General features: G+C 38.8%; 1 protein-coding gene across 2 annotated transcripts in view; it reads left to right on the forward strand.

Moving 5' to 3' along the window:
* Pdzd8 (PDZ domain containing 8) overlaps positions 1-15616 on the forward strand; it is a 59108-nt gene that overhangs the window by 32870 nt on the left and 10622 nt on the right. The window contains exons 3-4 of one of the 2 annotated variants that reach the window (XM_013124675.3): positions 1137-1239; positions 9986-10087. In XM_013124675.3, the coding sequence (XP_012980129.1) occupies positions 1137-1239; positions 9986-10087 (205 nt within the window). The remainder of the gene's footprint in view (positions 1-1136; positions 1240-9985; positions 10088-15616) is intronic. The other variant, XM_005085342.4, reaches the window with a different exon arrangement.

Here is a 15616-nt window from a genome sequence, read left to right on the forward strand (position 1 = left end):
GTTTATAAAGCCAGTTTGTGAGATGTGGGTATGATCTGCTGATCTTGCTCAGTGTCTCCAAACATAGGACAAAATTTTCTCAAATGCACATGGTGCTTTTTCTACTTTTCTTTCATTATTTCATTCCTCCCTATGCTCTTTATGTAGTGATAAAGTAATAGAGTAACAGCCAAATCCTGGTAAATACTAAAGCTATTCACTAATTTATTCTAGGACAAACTGACAGGTTGCAGGGTATATACTATGATTATGAGGGTATATACTACAGAAGTTGGACATATGTATACTTTCCTTTTTAATTTCAGTAATAAAATTTTATATCATCTCAGAATTAGAGGTGTGTCTTTGTAACTGATTATTAGGCATAAGTTAGGTGTTTCCTTTATTTTGTGGCTATTGTGTTCAAGACAGGGAAAGACAGTCTGAAAAGATGGCTCAGTGATTAAGATCACTGACTCATCTTCCAGAGGGTCCTGGTTTGATTCTCAGTACCCACAACTGTCTTTAATTCTACTCCTGAAGAATCTGACTCCCTCTTGGCACCCAACATGCACGTGGTACACAGAAAGGCATACAGGCAAAGCATTTATACACATTTTTTAAAGGGAAGAAGTAACAAACATCAAGCACTCATTAATACTGTGCTAAGTAATATATATGTGTGTGTATGCGCGCACACACACACACACACACACACACAGTCTTTTAGCTTTAAAAAATAGCAATGCTATTATGCTATTTTTGTTCTGTAGTGTCCAGAGGGGAAAAGAGATTAAGACAACAAATAATTTAACTAGGGTTACAATTTTACAGAAATGATATACCTATATGCATCACTCTGCAACTTTTCTTAAATCCAGCAGTTTGTCTTGAAAATCTCTATCTTGCTTACTGTAACATAGATATCTGGCCAGTTGTTTTATATGATTCTGTTTTTTAAGCCACTGAAAACAGCTGCCCAGGAAACCTCTAACTTGAGCCTTACTTGACTTTTCCACTAGAGGGTGTAACAAATGATTCTTTTCTGTTATTGTTAGTAATGGAGTAATATGTTGCTTCTCCTTATGATTATCAGAAAGGAAGTATTTATTGCGTATAACTGGTATGATACCCTTCCTGTTCTGTGTTTTTTGCAGGTTACTCATTTTTGGATCCTATGATAGAGAAGCAAATGTTCATTGCACACTTGAGTTGAGCAGTGGTGTTTGGGAAGAAAAACAAAGGAGTTCTATTAAGACGGTAAAACTAGTTTTATATTTATGTAAGATTTGTTCTATGAGCATGCCTTTATTAGTACTTCTGTATTCCTAGATGTATTTATTATTGGTCATGAGCAGATTGCTATTATTTGTCTGCCTAACAGTAACTGGTAGCAGCATCACTAATAAAATAGATCACCCGGAATTAATTTGGGCAGACTGAACAAAAAGTGGTCTGTTCAGCTTTCTTTTAAAAATGGTAACACTGTTTCAGGTAAGGAATGAGAGGTCATAATTTTTGTATGTGTGTGTAGGTGCACATGTATGAGCCCACATGTAAAGGCCAGAACTTCCTGCAATTCCTTAGATGCCATCTACCTTTGTCTTTTCAGACAGGGTCGCTCACTGGCCTGAAACTCACCAAGCTGGTTAGGTTGGCTGGCCATTGAGCTCAGAAACCTACCTATCTTGCCATCTCTAGTGCTACCATGCCTGATTTTTAAAACAAAAACCAAACAAACATGGGTTCTGGAAAGTCTAACTTAGAGTCTTCGTGCTGACAAGGCAAACACTTTACTGACTGAGCTATCATCTCAGCCCATAGAAGGAATTAATTTTAATTCCTCAGGAGGCTTGTGAGTTCACAGCATTTATTAACCCAGCAGTGTTTTATGAATAATTACTTTATGGTAGGCACTGTTTCTGATGCTGGAGAAACAGTTAAAGATGAGGAGATAGTACTGCTCCCGTGGGACTGGTGTCAGCCATAAATGTGATGTTGAAGACTGGGAGAGAGGGGAAGGAGCTGTAGGTAAACCACAAAAGTGAAGATGGCTATCCCCAGATCTTGACAACCACCCCAAAGAAAACAGGGTTTTGAAAGTGATGCTCTTTAGTTCTTACCATGGGGAACAGCCTTAAATTCAAGAGTGGGTGGGATACAGTTTTCTTGGAAGAAATAGAATAATTTTGACTTGAGTGGGAAATAGAAATGAAATTAAGCTGGCAAATGATGATGTGTGCTTAATTTTGAGAAAGTTGCAAGAGTTGTTGGAGATTGTGAATGTGGTAGAAGAGGATTAAAAGTTGTGTGTGTGTGTGTGTGTGTGTGTGTGTGTGTGTGTCTGTCTGTCTGTCTGTCTGTCTGTCACTTTCCATCCCTCCCTCCCTCCTCTCTTCTCCCTTCCTCCTCCCTCCCTTTCTGATCATTTTTCCTACCTCAACTGTTTTCATTTTCAGTCAGTTTGAATTAGGGTCTCCAAGGATCGAAGTAGCTAGTTTTAGAGTTTGTGTTGAAACACATAACTGTATGAGAAAGTGTTATTATTTTGTCTGGTTAAATTTTGACTTTGAGTTGCTCATAACTTGCCATTGCTACTGGCATTTTCAATTTCCTTTATTTTATTTTTAAAGACATGAGATTAGACAGCTTTAATATTTTGAGATAAAAGTTAGTAAGACTTTTAATTTTGAATCATTATTTTAGATCTTAGCATATGTCACAGGTAGTTTTCAAGAAAGAATTTTAGGTTACTAATTGTACCAGATGTTGAAAATGTCAGCAATAGTATTTGCAATCAATAAGCTGAAGCTCTGTGTAGCTAATAATTTTAAGAAGGCAGATTGCTATTTTCCAAGGGAATTTAAATTATTAGGAGTAGAATTTGATACTCTGGGATATATGTGGGAAATTTGAGCATTAAATCTCACATCATTAAAAAAAGATGCTAAATAATTTGATGGTTTTAGGAAGTAACATACACACATACACACACAATTTTCAAGTTTAAGTCCACTTTTTTGTTGTTGTTGTTTTTTTTTTTTTTCTTTCAAGACAGGGTTTCTCTGTATTGTTTTGGAGGCTCTCCTGGAACTTGCTTTGTAGACCAGGATAGCCTCGAACTCACAGAGATCTGCCTGCCTCTGCCTCCTGAGTGCTGGAATTAAAGGCATGCGCCACCAGCGCCCGGCTAAATCCATTTTTTTAATGTTGAAATTTATTCAGTGAATTTGGCTATTAATTGCAGTGAATATGAAGCATGAAAGGAAGTCACCCACCTCTGTTCCCCTATCACTGGGGATTCAACCCAGGGTATCACACATGCTAGGCAAGTATTCTACTACTGAGCTTATCTTCTACCCTTTAACTTTTTATTTTGTGATAATTTCTCTCTAAGGCTGGATTTAAACTCGCTGACCTCCTGCTTTAGCCTTCTGAAAAGCTGGGATTACAGGTCTGCTTGTTTTGGGATGTGTCAGGGGAGGAAAGAGGAGAGAGAGTGCATGCTCAAGTGAGCATAAGTAGTAGTACAGGTATGTATATGCCACAGGACAGAACAACCTGGGGTGTGGTACTGCCAACCTGTCCAACAGTACCTGAATGGGGCAATGAAGATTAAGAAAGGAAGAGACAACAGACAGAGATGGAATTGGGAGGGCTCTCAGGGAATACTGCATCAGCCCCAAATTTATTCCTCATAGCCCTTTTATATCCAAATGGAAGGGGAAGGGCAGATTTCCTTACCATGATAGAAGAAACAAACAAGCATAATTACATTCTTATTCTCTACATATCTAGTAACCATGCCTTTGCCCAAATATCCTATTATTTGGCCTTGAGGAGCAAGAATGAGCTTGAGGTCTCTGACCTTAAGATGGAATGGAGTCACTGTGGGCTCCCACATGGTACCACCCCTGTCCCCACCTCTTACCGCTGCTGCATGTTCTAGATTAACTGCCTGTGAGCTTCTGGGGTTCTTCTGCCCCTATCTTGCATGTCATGGGATTATGGAAGTTTGCTGTTGCACCTGCCTTTATTCAGGTTCTGGGGAAAACTCAAGTCCTCCTGGTTTTGCAGCAAGTGCTTTACCTGCATCTCCTACTTAAATGCTTTTTAGACACTATTTCCAGGGGTTTTCACCTAACAGCTCTCATTGGTAGAACTGAGCCATATAGTATGGGAAACCTGTGTGTGTGTTAGTATGTATTCGTGTAGAGGCCAGAGGTCAACCTCTGGTTCTTCTGGGGCTGTCCACCTTTGTTTCTTCAGGTGGGATCTTTCACTGGCCTGGAACCCACTGAGTAGGCTAAATTGGTTGGCCATTGAGCAGTGAGCTCCAAGGATCTACCTGTCTCTGCCTCCCCTGCACTGCGATTACAAGTGCGTGCCAACAGGGTGTCTTCTTGTTTGCTTGTTTGCCTGCTTGCTTTGTGTTCTTTTAATGTGGGTACTGGAGGTCAGATTCAGATCCTCACTCTATCCTGGTAAGCACTTTTATCAGCTGAAGAATAGAATTCTGAATGATTTTGGGTAGCTAACACACAAGAAAACAAACCTGCTTGACTGTTTGATAACCTTTTTTTTTAAGTTAATAGAAGTAGGCGGGGTGGGGGAGGCATTCTAGAAGTGAGTGCGCTAATGAGCTGGACAGAGGTGTGTACCCAGAAGCACTGTGCTAGCAGTCTTAAGGCCCTTTGTACCTACACCCTTTCCACTACACCTGTCTTCTCTAGCATTTGTAAGTCTTAGGCTGTTTTCATGGTATTCATTCTTGCATGTAGCCCACGTGGGGAAATGTTTCCTAACCTCTGCCAACTGGCTTTTGTATGCTAATAATCTTGATGCTGTTTTCTCCTGTTACTATTCCTGCCACAACTAACCCCATGAAATAACTATGTAAAGATAAATGGATGAGGGGAAAACTAGTGTTATCAACTGAAGAGATAGGTGACTAGTAAATCCAGGTATTACCAGGTGGGGAACTCAGTCTGTGGAATTATGAAAAGAAATCTCATGCCCCTGACGATTAATGCTAATAGAAACCTTACTGCAAGTCACACAAATGTTGACACACAAATATTAATATGCTTCTTATGCGATCTGTTATGTGATTCATTGAGTGAACGTTCTGGAAGGAAAGAGGAGATCTGATTGGCAGAAATTATTGTATCACAGTGCCTGATTAAATCCCTGTGTGATTCCTTATTACTCTAATGATAAGGGCAGATTCCTTGGTAGGGTCAAGAAGGGGAACTGCCTAGCCTGGTTCCTGTCTTTTTTCTTGCTCATTTTCTTCCCTCTAGTCTCAACTTTAGTCATACTAGCTTTCAATCCTTCTTACTGACCTTATTCTGTACTGTATATCTCAGATAATTGTGCACCCTTCCGAAATTGTCCTGAAATTCTTTCTTGAAAAGTGTGGTATGCTAGCCCATCTTGTTTCTCCATATACATTTATATTCTTCAGAATTCTGCTTGTGCCATCTCGGCCTTAGCTTGCTTGCTCTTGTTTAGATAAATTCCTGGACTTTTGTCCTGGTTCATTCCTGGAGAGGGCTGACCTCAGACTGTGGTGATATATTATTTATGATTTATTAAAGTTTGCATGAGGATTCAGAAAGCAAAGCCAGCCACACATCTTTAATTCCAGCAGCCATACTAGCTAGCCAGGCAGTGGTGGCATACACCTTTATTCCCAGGACTCAGGAGACAGACAGATGGATCTCTCTGAGTTCAAGGCCACCCTCACCTACACAGGAGTGAAGAATAACAGAGCTCATGCCTTTAATCCCAGCACTAGGCAGGTGGAGACAGGAGTGATATTGATGGGCAGAGAAAGGAGTAAAAGGAGGAGGAGAAGGGAACTGAGAGCTTTTGCCTGTGAGGATTTGTGGAAACGGGCTTGCCGTTTCGGCTTGGTAGAGGTAAGATTACTGGCTTGGCTGCTTTGCTTCTCTGGTCTTCAGTTTGAAGCTTGAACCCCAATATCAGTCTCTGGGTCTTTTATTTTTCATGTTACATCACACAGCTGTATTTCAGTTTACAGTGTCAGTAGCGTTCAACTATAGTTGGTGGATGTGAAACACTCCTAGGAAATGAGAATGGACTGGAGAAAGAAACCAGGGTATTCTTCCTCTAACCGTAAACCTGCCTGGCAGCTGGTTTATCTTCTTTGGCACATGCTTCTCACAGAACAAGCCATCATTCCAGTTTCTGTTCTTAACCTCTATCCTTCAGTCTAAAGTTGATGGTGACTTCTTTTACTGGTATCTGAGTTTAATACTATTATCCTATTTGGAACTCAGTTCTTCTGTCACCAACTAGTTTTTCCATTTGTAGATTGCCCTTGCTTTCAGATATTGAAGAATTTTCACTTTCTGTGCCAGTGTCATCTGTATCCTATAGTCCTCACTTCTTCTGGGAAACTTCTCCTAATGAGCACAAACCTGCTTATTAATTACTTGTCACACTGGAGTATTTTAGTTATATTTGTATGATAATTTGATCAGTGTTATCTCCAGCAGTATCTTCCATTACACTAAGTGCCTTGATTGGTTTTGTTCTGCATATTCAGTAAATATTCTGGGAAAACTAGATGTGACTCTCAAGGACAGGAGCCTCCAAGTAGCAGTTTTTGTTCTAGACCTTTATAGTTTTAGCATGACTTTTAGTTGTACTTTGATCTCCTTTCTCCTTCCCAGAATATTTCCTGTCTCTGTTAAGCAAAGAAAAATTTAGAACGAGGAACTCTACGAAAATGAGATTTACTGCTCAATATTGCTTTTTGTGAAGAGCTGTTTTTAAAGTGTAAGAATGTTAGTTTACAAATGTAGAGCCAAGTATTTTCTTTCTGACAATACTAAAACATCAACAGATTGCCTCCTGAGTGTAGTTCAGCATTGCTGAAATAAATGGCTTGTTGTTAGTTAAAACTGAACTGTCTTCACTTCCTTTTCATTTTGGAGACTTTCAGAACCTTGTTGGGTAATAATGAATTAAAAATCTACATTTCCAGATCTGTCTACGTACTATTGACAGTGCCTACAAAGGATTTAAAAGGACTCTGAAAACTGTAATTTTAAGTGAGAACATTTGAACAGAGACAGACAGACTTCTGAATACATTAGACCAGATGCCTAGGACTTGGCATTTTGGTGTATTTACTCAAGGCCAGCATGCCTGGCAGGTTGAATTTTGGTGTGCCTATTTAACCATTTGCCATTTGCAGTCTTAATCTTATCAAAAGGAAGAGAAAAATTAAAGCAAATAAAGCTTTGTTTAAAATGTCAGTCTTTTATGAAAACTTTGGTTTAGTTCAGCTTGATAACATTTGAGAATGCAGTAGGGACTCAATGAAATTTTAACCATATGTAATATTTTATAATTGGTTTCTTAAGTGAGTCAAATGCCTTTCAGCTCTAATAGTAAGTCCTGTACAACATTTCCATTCTTAAAAGTTCTTCTTAGTTAAAAATAAGGAACAAAGTTCTCTGTCCAGCTTTCTACCTTCTGTTATGATTGTGACATTCCAGGAAGGAGTAAGAATTTATGTTAAAATACTGTTTACTTCAAATCAAATTAGTGTAAGACACTAAGAATGAGGGGGAATAAACAATACGGGGTACAATTTATTTTACGATCCTTCTTGTCAAGAATAGATCAGCATTCCTGTGTGCATCATGTATTGCTACTAGCAGCTCAGACTATATCAGAGCTTCAGTGCAAGGGTACTGTGAGCTTCCGGTGAAGAACAGTAGCATTCTTTGGGAAAAACTAGTAAACAATGTGTTAAAGAGGTGACAGGTAAAAAAAACTTCAAGAATAAAAGTTTTAAATAGCATCTGAAAAGTGCTATTACTTCCAAGGCAGTACAGACTATGGAGGCGTTTAGAATAAAAGAGTTTAAATCCGAATCTCTCTTAAGGCAAGCTAAGAGTGGGACTCAAGTCTTAGCAAGGCCTCCTTTTGGCAGCAGGCCAAGTTAAAGTCTAAATCCATCTCATCTACAAGCACATTGTTATTTTGTAACTAAGACTGTGTTGCTCCTCACAGTCTCATGAGAGGCAGGTCCTTCTGTAAATGTCTGGCACAGCTCCTAGAGTCAAGGATGTGGTCAGCTAAGGGAAAGACTTGAAATAGTAGAGGAGAATAAAGATCTAAACTAGGTTGGTGATTATGGAGATAAATGGAATCAGGATGACTATGGATATTTCTGGAAATGGGAGAGTTTTAGAGAGGTAGCCAGGGAGTTTTAAGGAGGTAGACACAAGAGGAAAAAGCATGTATTTTGAGCAACTTAGGTTTGAAATGATAGTGACTAACAAAGAGCACTCCAGAGATGGAGTTTTCTGTTGATTTGCTGTTTTTGTTTTTATATTTTCAGTGCTATTATTTTAGCTCTCTGTGAACTTTTACATTGAACATTTTTTTGGGGGGGGCATCATGCCTGCTTTGTAAGCCTCTTCCTTCAAGTAGGATAGGAGAAATAGTGATTTCATAATATAGTGGTGAAAATTAAGATTCATTTTGTATTTTGGCAGTGCTAGGGATCAAACCCAGGGCCTTACACGTGCTAAGCAAGTGTTACAGCAGATCTACATCCCCAACTCTAATTTTTTTGTTTTTGTTTTTTGCTTTTCAAGACAGGGTTTTCTCTCTGTAGCTGTGGATCCTGTCCTAGAACTCCCTCTGTAGACCGGCTGGCCTTGAATTCACAGAGATCCACCTGTCTCTGCCTCCTGAGCACTGGAACTAAAGGCAGTGTCCGTCACTATTGCCCGGTGCTCTGTTGTTTTTTAAGGGCTGTTGAAGGGGCTTGGGAAATGGCTAGGTGAGCTGTGCTTGCCAGTAAGCATGAAAAAAACTGTGTAAAAGCCAAGAATGGTGGTAGGAATCTACAACCTCAGCCACAAGGACTTTGGGAGGAGGGTTGACAGCCAGATCCCTAGAGCTCACTGGCCAACCTGTCTCTGGACAAATTGCTGAGATCTGGTTCGGTGAGAGAGCCTGTCTCAGAATATAAGGTGAAGGTGAAGAATAATGGAAAATACCCAACACTGACCTCTGACCTGCACATATACATAAACATGTGCAGAAAGGAGCTGTTGAGAGAAAACTAGAGAGGTAACAGTCACAAAATATAAGCATTACTTTTAAGTTCTATTTGTTAATATAGAAGAACTGAACTCAGGAACTAACATGCTTTTCAAAGCACAGTAGCACCTCATAAAATCTTTTTCACAGGGTAGCTTGTTTTCTGAGTCATACATAGATGCAGAGCTGGGTCAGGAATGTGGTAAAGGTACTGCCAGGATTCATGCAATTAAGTGGTATCCACCTTACTACCCACAAATACTCAGTCAAACAGAAAATAATGCCCAATTAGCAAGCATCAGAGGCATTCTGTAAACCCAGACTGAGTGATCCACAGCTGGCATTCTGACATAACAAATTTGACTTCAACAGAAGTAAGAAAACTGGTGGTTTTGGATCAAATATGAATAACCATGACCAGGAAACATGAATTTGGGTTACTCTGAATGACATATTCCATCATGGAAACAGTTACACAAAACAGTTACAGTCACAGAACAAAAAAGTAAAGTCATAAATCAGGCAAGTGGATCATAAGTTAGGGGAAAATTTCTCATACAGATTTCAGATGTTATAGTACACTTTGCATTAGGATTGATTAAGGTTCTACTAAACTTACTCAGACACATCCTGAGAAGTTTAAAATTGATATAATAGAAGAATGTTAAGCCAGATATAGAAATTAAGATGGTTGGCTAAAAGGAACTTGTAACATCCATAGATTTTGGTTATGAACCTGCAGCATTCCATCTTTCCAAAATTGTATTCTAATTAGTCAATGTCAAGCAAGCAGTCTATAGGACATGTAATATCGATAACAGCTTCTTCAGAGAGAATCATGTTGCACTGTTACATCTTCTCCACAAATGGAATCCAGTATGCCTAGGTTCCAATCCACATTCTTCCATTTTAGTTTTATGATGGTGGTGCGCACTTTATTTCATGCCCTCCAGAGAAGAGGAGCCACTCCTGCCCAAGTCCTTTGTCCTGTGTCTTCAGGAGGAACTGTAACAAGGTGAGGAGGGCAAGAGAAATACTCTATATGGCCATGAGAGAAGGTGGTGATTTTTCTTTGGTTTTAAGAGTAAGAGATCCAGGGCTGGAGAGATGACTCAGTGGTTAAAAGCACTTGCTGGAGAGAATCTGAGTCCAGGTCGCAGCACCTGGTGGCTATTTTATGGTTCATAACTATCCATAACTCCAGTTGCAGATATCCAGTTATGTGTTGGAACCCTCTTCTTATCTCCAAGGGCAACAGGCATATACATGATACACACACAGGCAAAATATTCATGAAATAAAATCTAAAAAAGGTTTTGAATTAAAAACTATTGTTAAAGATAAGAAAGACAAGTGGTGACCTTAACATAAACAGGTTTACTATAATAAGGGGCATGGCTTATTTGAGAGAATGTCCTTGTTAGGGAATATTGAAGTAGCTAATGAAAAAGGGAATCATGTCTGAGCTTTATTGTTAGGTGATTCAGAAAATATGCAAGAGAAGAGAAAATGTGGTGAAACACTAGTCAAGACATATGGCTAAGGATAAATAGGAAAAATTGTGACTTTTCTGTTACTTCTGAGATTATTTCAAGATATAAAGTTATTTTTAAGAAAATCATATTTTTAAAAATCTTTCCCTACATCTCCCCTCAGACTTGGTCACATCTGAATCACTTTGCAGAAGTGTGTAAAGGTTGACTTGGTGACTCAGATTAAGAACTGTTTCTCTGACAGGAATTTCAAAGGACACAAGTATTCTATAACAACCTTAGCCTTTGACTACTTTTCTTAGCATTTTATTTCACTAGAATGGTTGTGTAAAATTTAAATTTGTTTCATATCAAAGCATTAATGAAGGCTTTAATCAAATTTAAAAAGAAACTCTAAGCATATTGATGATTCAGATGGAATTACTTTAACAGCCCTTTGAACCTAAGTAGAAGACCAAAGCCATTTATTTTTACTCCTTAGATCTTTTAGGTCATTTGTGTTTATAGAAGGAAGTTTCTGTTCCCAGTGTATTTCGGTGTCTCTGTTGTATCTTTGTGACTGAAGGATATAGTCCTGCTTTACCATTCAGTATCTTTAGAAGCTAAGTCACCTGATGGCCAAGCTGCCATTGTGTTTGGAGAGGTCTTTCTTGTTTTTCATCTAAAAGAAAGTCTTTCTGAAGAAAGACTGTGGGGATATCCTGTTTGTGTTTGACATTTACGCCCAGTTTCATTTAATCATGACAACAGCCCAGTGTCCTAAGATAGTGGCCTCTTCACTGTGCCTTGGATATGGTTTGTTTCTCCTAAAGGTTAATGTGTTGGAAGCTTGACCACAGTTTGGCAATACAGAAGATGATAGAACCTTTAAGGAAGTGAACCCTTAGGGGAAGTCCTTGGGTCACAGAGTTATTCTCAAAAAAATTAATGTAGCTCTCATAGGACCCCTGAAACTCTCAGTCTTTCTGGCTTCCTGCTCTTTTCTCTTACACATGTTCCCGTTGTAGTAAGTGAGGCCACTTACTATGCAGTCCTCACAAGAGCTGACTGGTGCCATACCAGTGAGCCTCCAGAATAGCTAAGTAAACCTCTTTTCTTCACAAATACAGATAAAGATCCTGATACAAATTCTGATACAGATCAGGATTTTTTTGTTATAACAAATATGAATTAAGATATTCTCTTTATAAATAAATTCTACAATCCAGATGTGATGGTGCATGCATTTTAGTCCCAGCACTGGAGACAGAAGCAGGTAGGTGTCTGTGAATTTGAGGCCATCTTGGTCTATATAGTGGGTTCCAGGACAGCCAAGGCTAAACCAGGGTTATATAGTGAGACCCTGTCTCAAAAGTAGAAAAAGAAAGGAAGGAAGAAGGGAGCGAAGGAAGGAAGGGAAGAAAGGGACATAGGAAGAGATAGAAAGAAAGAGAACAACAGAAAATAAGTCCCATAGGACTAAATAACTTTCCAGATTTGATAAAACTAATACTTTAAGCCAGAATTCAAACCCCAGCTGAGTACAAAACTATCCTAGGTAACTTTTAGTTGTCCTTCAGAGTTTTTTTCAGTATGCCATAACTATTGGGACTTGGGAGACTAAGCTAATTTTGGTGGGTTTTCACTGTTCATTGAACATTAACTACTAAAAAGGCAAACATCATTCCAGTAAGGAAAATTTTACCTCTATAGTTCATATGAGAGAATTTAATTTAGGATTCATTTTTATCCTATACAGATCTACCCATTTAAACACCATGGCATATGAGGGTATGGGGCAGGAGATTATTGTCATCATTGAGACAAGGATATAAACATTTACTTCTCCAATTTTACTTTGTAAAAATTTATGAATAGGTTAAACTGTAATGATAGACATTTGAAACTATAGACAATTTAATTCTACATATCAGGGACTTATCTATCATTATTATATTAAATATTTATTTTCAAGCTCTGAATTATAATTGAGAGGTCAAAATTTCTAAAGCTAGGGCTGTACAAGATGGCTCTTTGACTAAAATCTGACAACCTGAGTTTGATCCCAGGACCTACCCGGTACAGAGAACCAACTTCCCTTGAGTTTTCTCCGACTTCCACATGTATCTCCTCCACACACATACAATGAATAAGTGTAATAAAAATGTGCTTTTAAGATTTCTAAAAAGAACAACTTTTATGTTGCATAAGTTTAACTGTTTGCAAGGTAAACATTTATGTACTTGGCAGACAAACATGTTAGAAATGTAACTGTTTCACTGAATACCAGTTGTTGGTTCATTTGCTCATGATTACAGAGCACAGATTGTAACCAGACTGGGAACTAACTGCTTTCTACTCAAATAGAAAGCAACATGCCTGTGAAAGATCTATATGGATAGATGTTGTTTCATTTGATTTTATAATTCACTGCCTTTAAAAGTCACAACCATAATTCATGAACCTACTGTCTCCATTAGTACAAGTCATAAAGAGAAACATATTCTTGTCCGTGTTCATTTTCTACACTCCCCACATACAAGTATAAGATAAACAAAAACGTGGTTCAGTTAGAAATGACTGAGTTAGATGTATTAGTACAATTGCTTAATTTTTAATGAGTTATAATTCTGAGAAATTAATAAAAAGCAACATTTAGATTCTATCATAAAGAAAAATCCAAAATAATGAATCTCTGCAGATCATCCTGGTGTTGGTCTAGTCTCCTAAGCAAATATAGATTGGAATTCTGATCCAGTTTGGACAAGTTGGTATCCCTAAACCATCTATCAAGGCAAGTCAGTAGAATTGTGTCATGTGGCATGCATGGCTGTGCCTATTAACCATATGCAGGATAGGAGGATAGCAGAGATGATTACTCAAGCAAGGAGGATTAGAAAATATTAGTATCCACAATAGGTATATAATGGGCATTTAATATTATTGGTTTTATTCCTTTTTCTTAAAAAAAAAAAGCCATTAAGTATCTCAGAAGCATACTGAGTAGACTTTGTATACACCATATATTTATTGAAAGATAATGTACTATAGGATCTTTTATTAAATAGAATTGTAGAATTCTTTGATAGGTCCATGCAGTGCTGCGGCTTTTCTCTAGTAAAGCCAACTCTGTTATAATCAGGATTGTAGTCTCAGTTAAGTCAACTGATAACTAGACAATTTAAATTTCCCATTGTGCCTATCACCACTCTCCAGTAGTGCCAAAACTGTAACCCTAAATGATAGCCTTATCCATTTCCCCAGTTTCTCATGCTTTAAGACATAGCCAAATGCCATACCTAGACCTTCCCAGAACACTCACCCAGAGGCAGGCACTTCCTATCCTGAATTCCCATCGCATTCTTGGAGTGCAGCTTAGTCTCTAACGAATTTCTGACAAAGATAGGGTTCTGTGATCTTAGCTATCTAAAGCCCTGGAGTTATATGTCTTCTATCATAGAATTGATCTTGAAGGGTTTGACCTGAAATTTTTCAAAAAAATCCATGAATATAGCAAGCTAGTTAAAAGTGTTAGGAATACTGATATGGAATGAGGTGATTGCAACAGGTGGTGCCACCAGGTGGCAGGTCCCGCAGCAGGCGAGGGACAGCAGGCAGACAAACACCCCATCAGGCAGAACATACATGGAAAGGAAGTTTTGTTGGGAAGGGATTGGGGGAAGGGGGGGTGACAAAACAGACAGGGATCTGTCTGCCTCCTCAGGGAGATGGTGGGACAATAGAGGGCAGATGAGTGGAATTTGCCTCTTAAAGGGCCAGGGTACAAAGTATACCAGCCATGCTCACAGAGGGATGGTGCACTGTGCCAGGGTCCCAAGGGATGGAGTCAAGTTTGCCTGAATTACAACAAAAGTCAGAGGTGTAGTGGCTTCATTTATTCCTGTCCCACTCCCCACCCCCCAACCCAGCCATTCTGTCCTGATGCTTGCTTGGGACAGTGAGGAAGCTAGGTTTTCATAGTTTTCTAAGAGAAAAGCAAAAGACACATTTCCACAGTGCAAAGGGACTTTGAACAAGGTGTTCTAGCAATATGAATTGCCTTGCTGCCTTGTTTGTAGTTTATCTCTTTTCCCTCCCTTGTCTATGCCTGTCCTGGAACTCACCAATTAAGTTAGGCTGGTCAGCCAGCAAAACTCAGTAATCCTGCTGTCTCTACTTCCCCAGGATGGGAATTACAAGGCACACCACTTCTTTTCCTTCCTTCCTTCCTTCCTTCCTTCCTTCCTTCCTTCCTTCCTTCCTTCCTTCCTTCCTTCCTTCTTCTGGGGATTGAACTCAGGTCCCCATCTTTATAAAATGAGCAGTATGACTTGAACTCTCTTCCAGCACCACCATATATACTTATATTAAATATATATTATAGTATAATATATAACTAAACATGTATGTTAACCATATATAGATGTCTTATAGGCATACACACACAAAAATAAAAATAAGCCCTTAGAAGTTTGACGTTTATCCTAATTATTTTCATAGAATAAAATAAAAACTTAGAATGTTTTTTGTGGAATTTTTGCTTTTGGTACAGTGTTCTTTTTTCTATCTATATCTGGCTTAATCTAGTATAAATTAAATAAGTAAAGTTTCCTCTGAAATAGTGCTCTGTGAGTTAGGTACCTTAAGACAAAATTGACATATTTGGGGGATTATCCATTCATTGCTATCTGCAGTGACAAGTTTTCTCCTCCCTTCCCAAGACACATACTTCCCCTTTTTCCTTTGTTATGTGTAGTCCTTCCCATATGGTGTTGACATGGTGTGGTGATATATTGATTGTACTCTAACAAATAAAGCTTGCCTGAAGATCAGAGGGTGGAGCTAGCCACTAGCTAACCAAAGAGGTCGGGAGGTCTGTACAGACAGACAGGAAGTAAGATTGCTGGGTGGAGAGAGGAATATAGGCAGGAGGAGACAGGAACCAGTCTCTTTTCAGTCTGAGGATTTCATAGAGGTAAGAGCTCCAGTGGCTGGCTGCTCTGCTTCTCTGATCTTCAGGCAAACTTTGTTTGTTAGAGTATAAGGTAGTAGAAATGCCTTGTTACTCAGGC

The sequence above is a fragment of the Mesocricetus auratus genome, unplaced genomic scaffold (assembly GCF_017639785.1).
Source record: "Mesocricetus auratus isolate SY011 unplaced genomic scaffold, BCM_Maur_2.0 Super-Scaffold_4256, whole genome shotgun sequence".
NCBI lineage: Eukaryota > Metazoa > Chordata > Mammalia > Rodentia > Cricetidae > Mesocricetus > Mesocricetus auratus.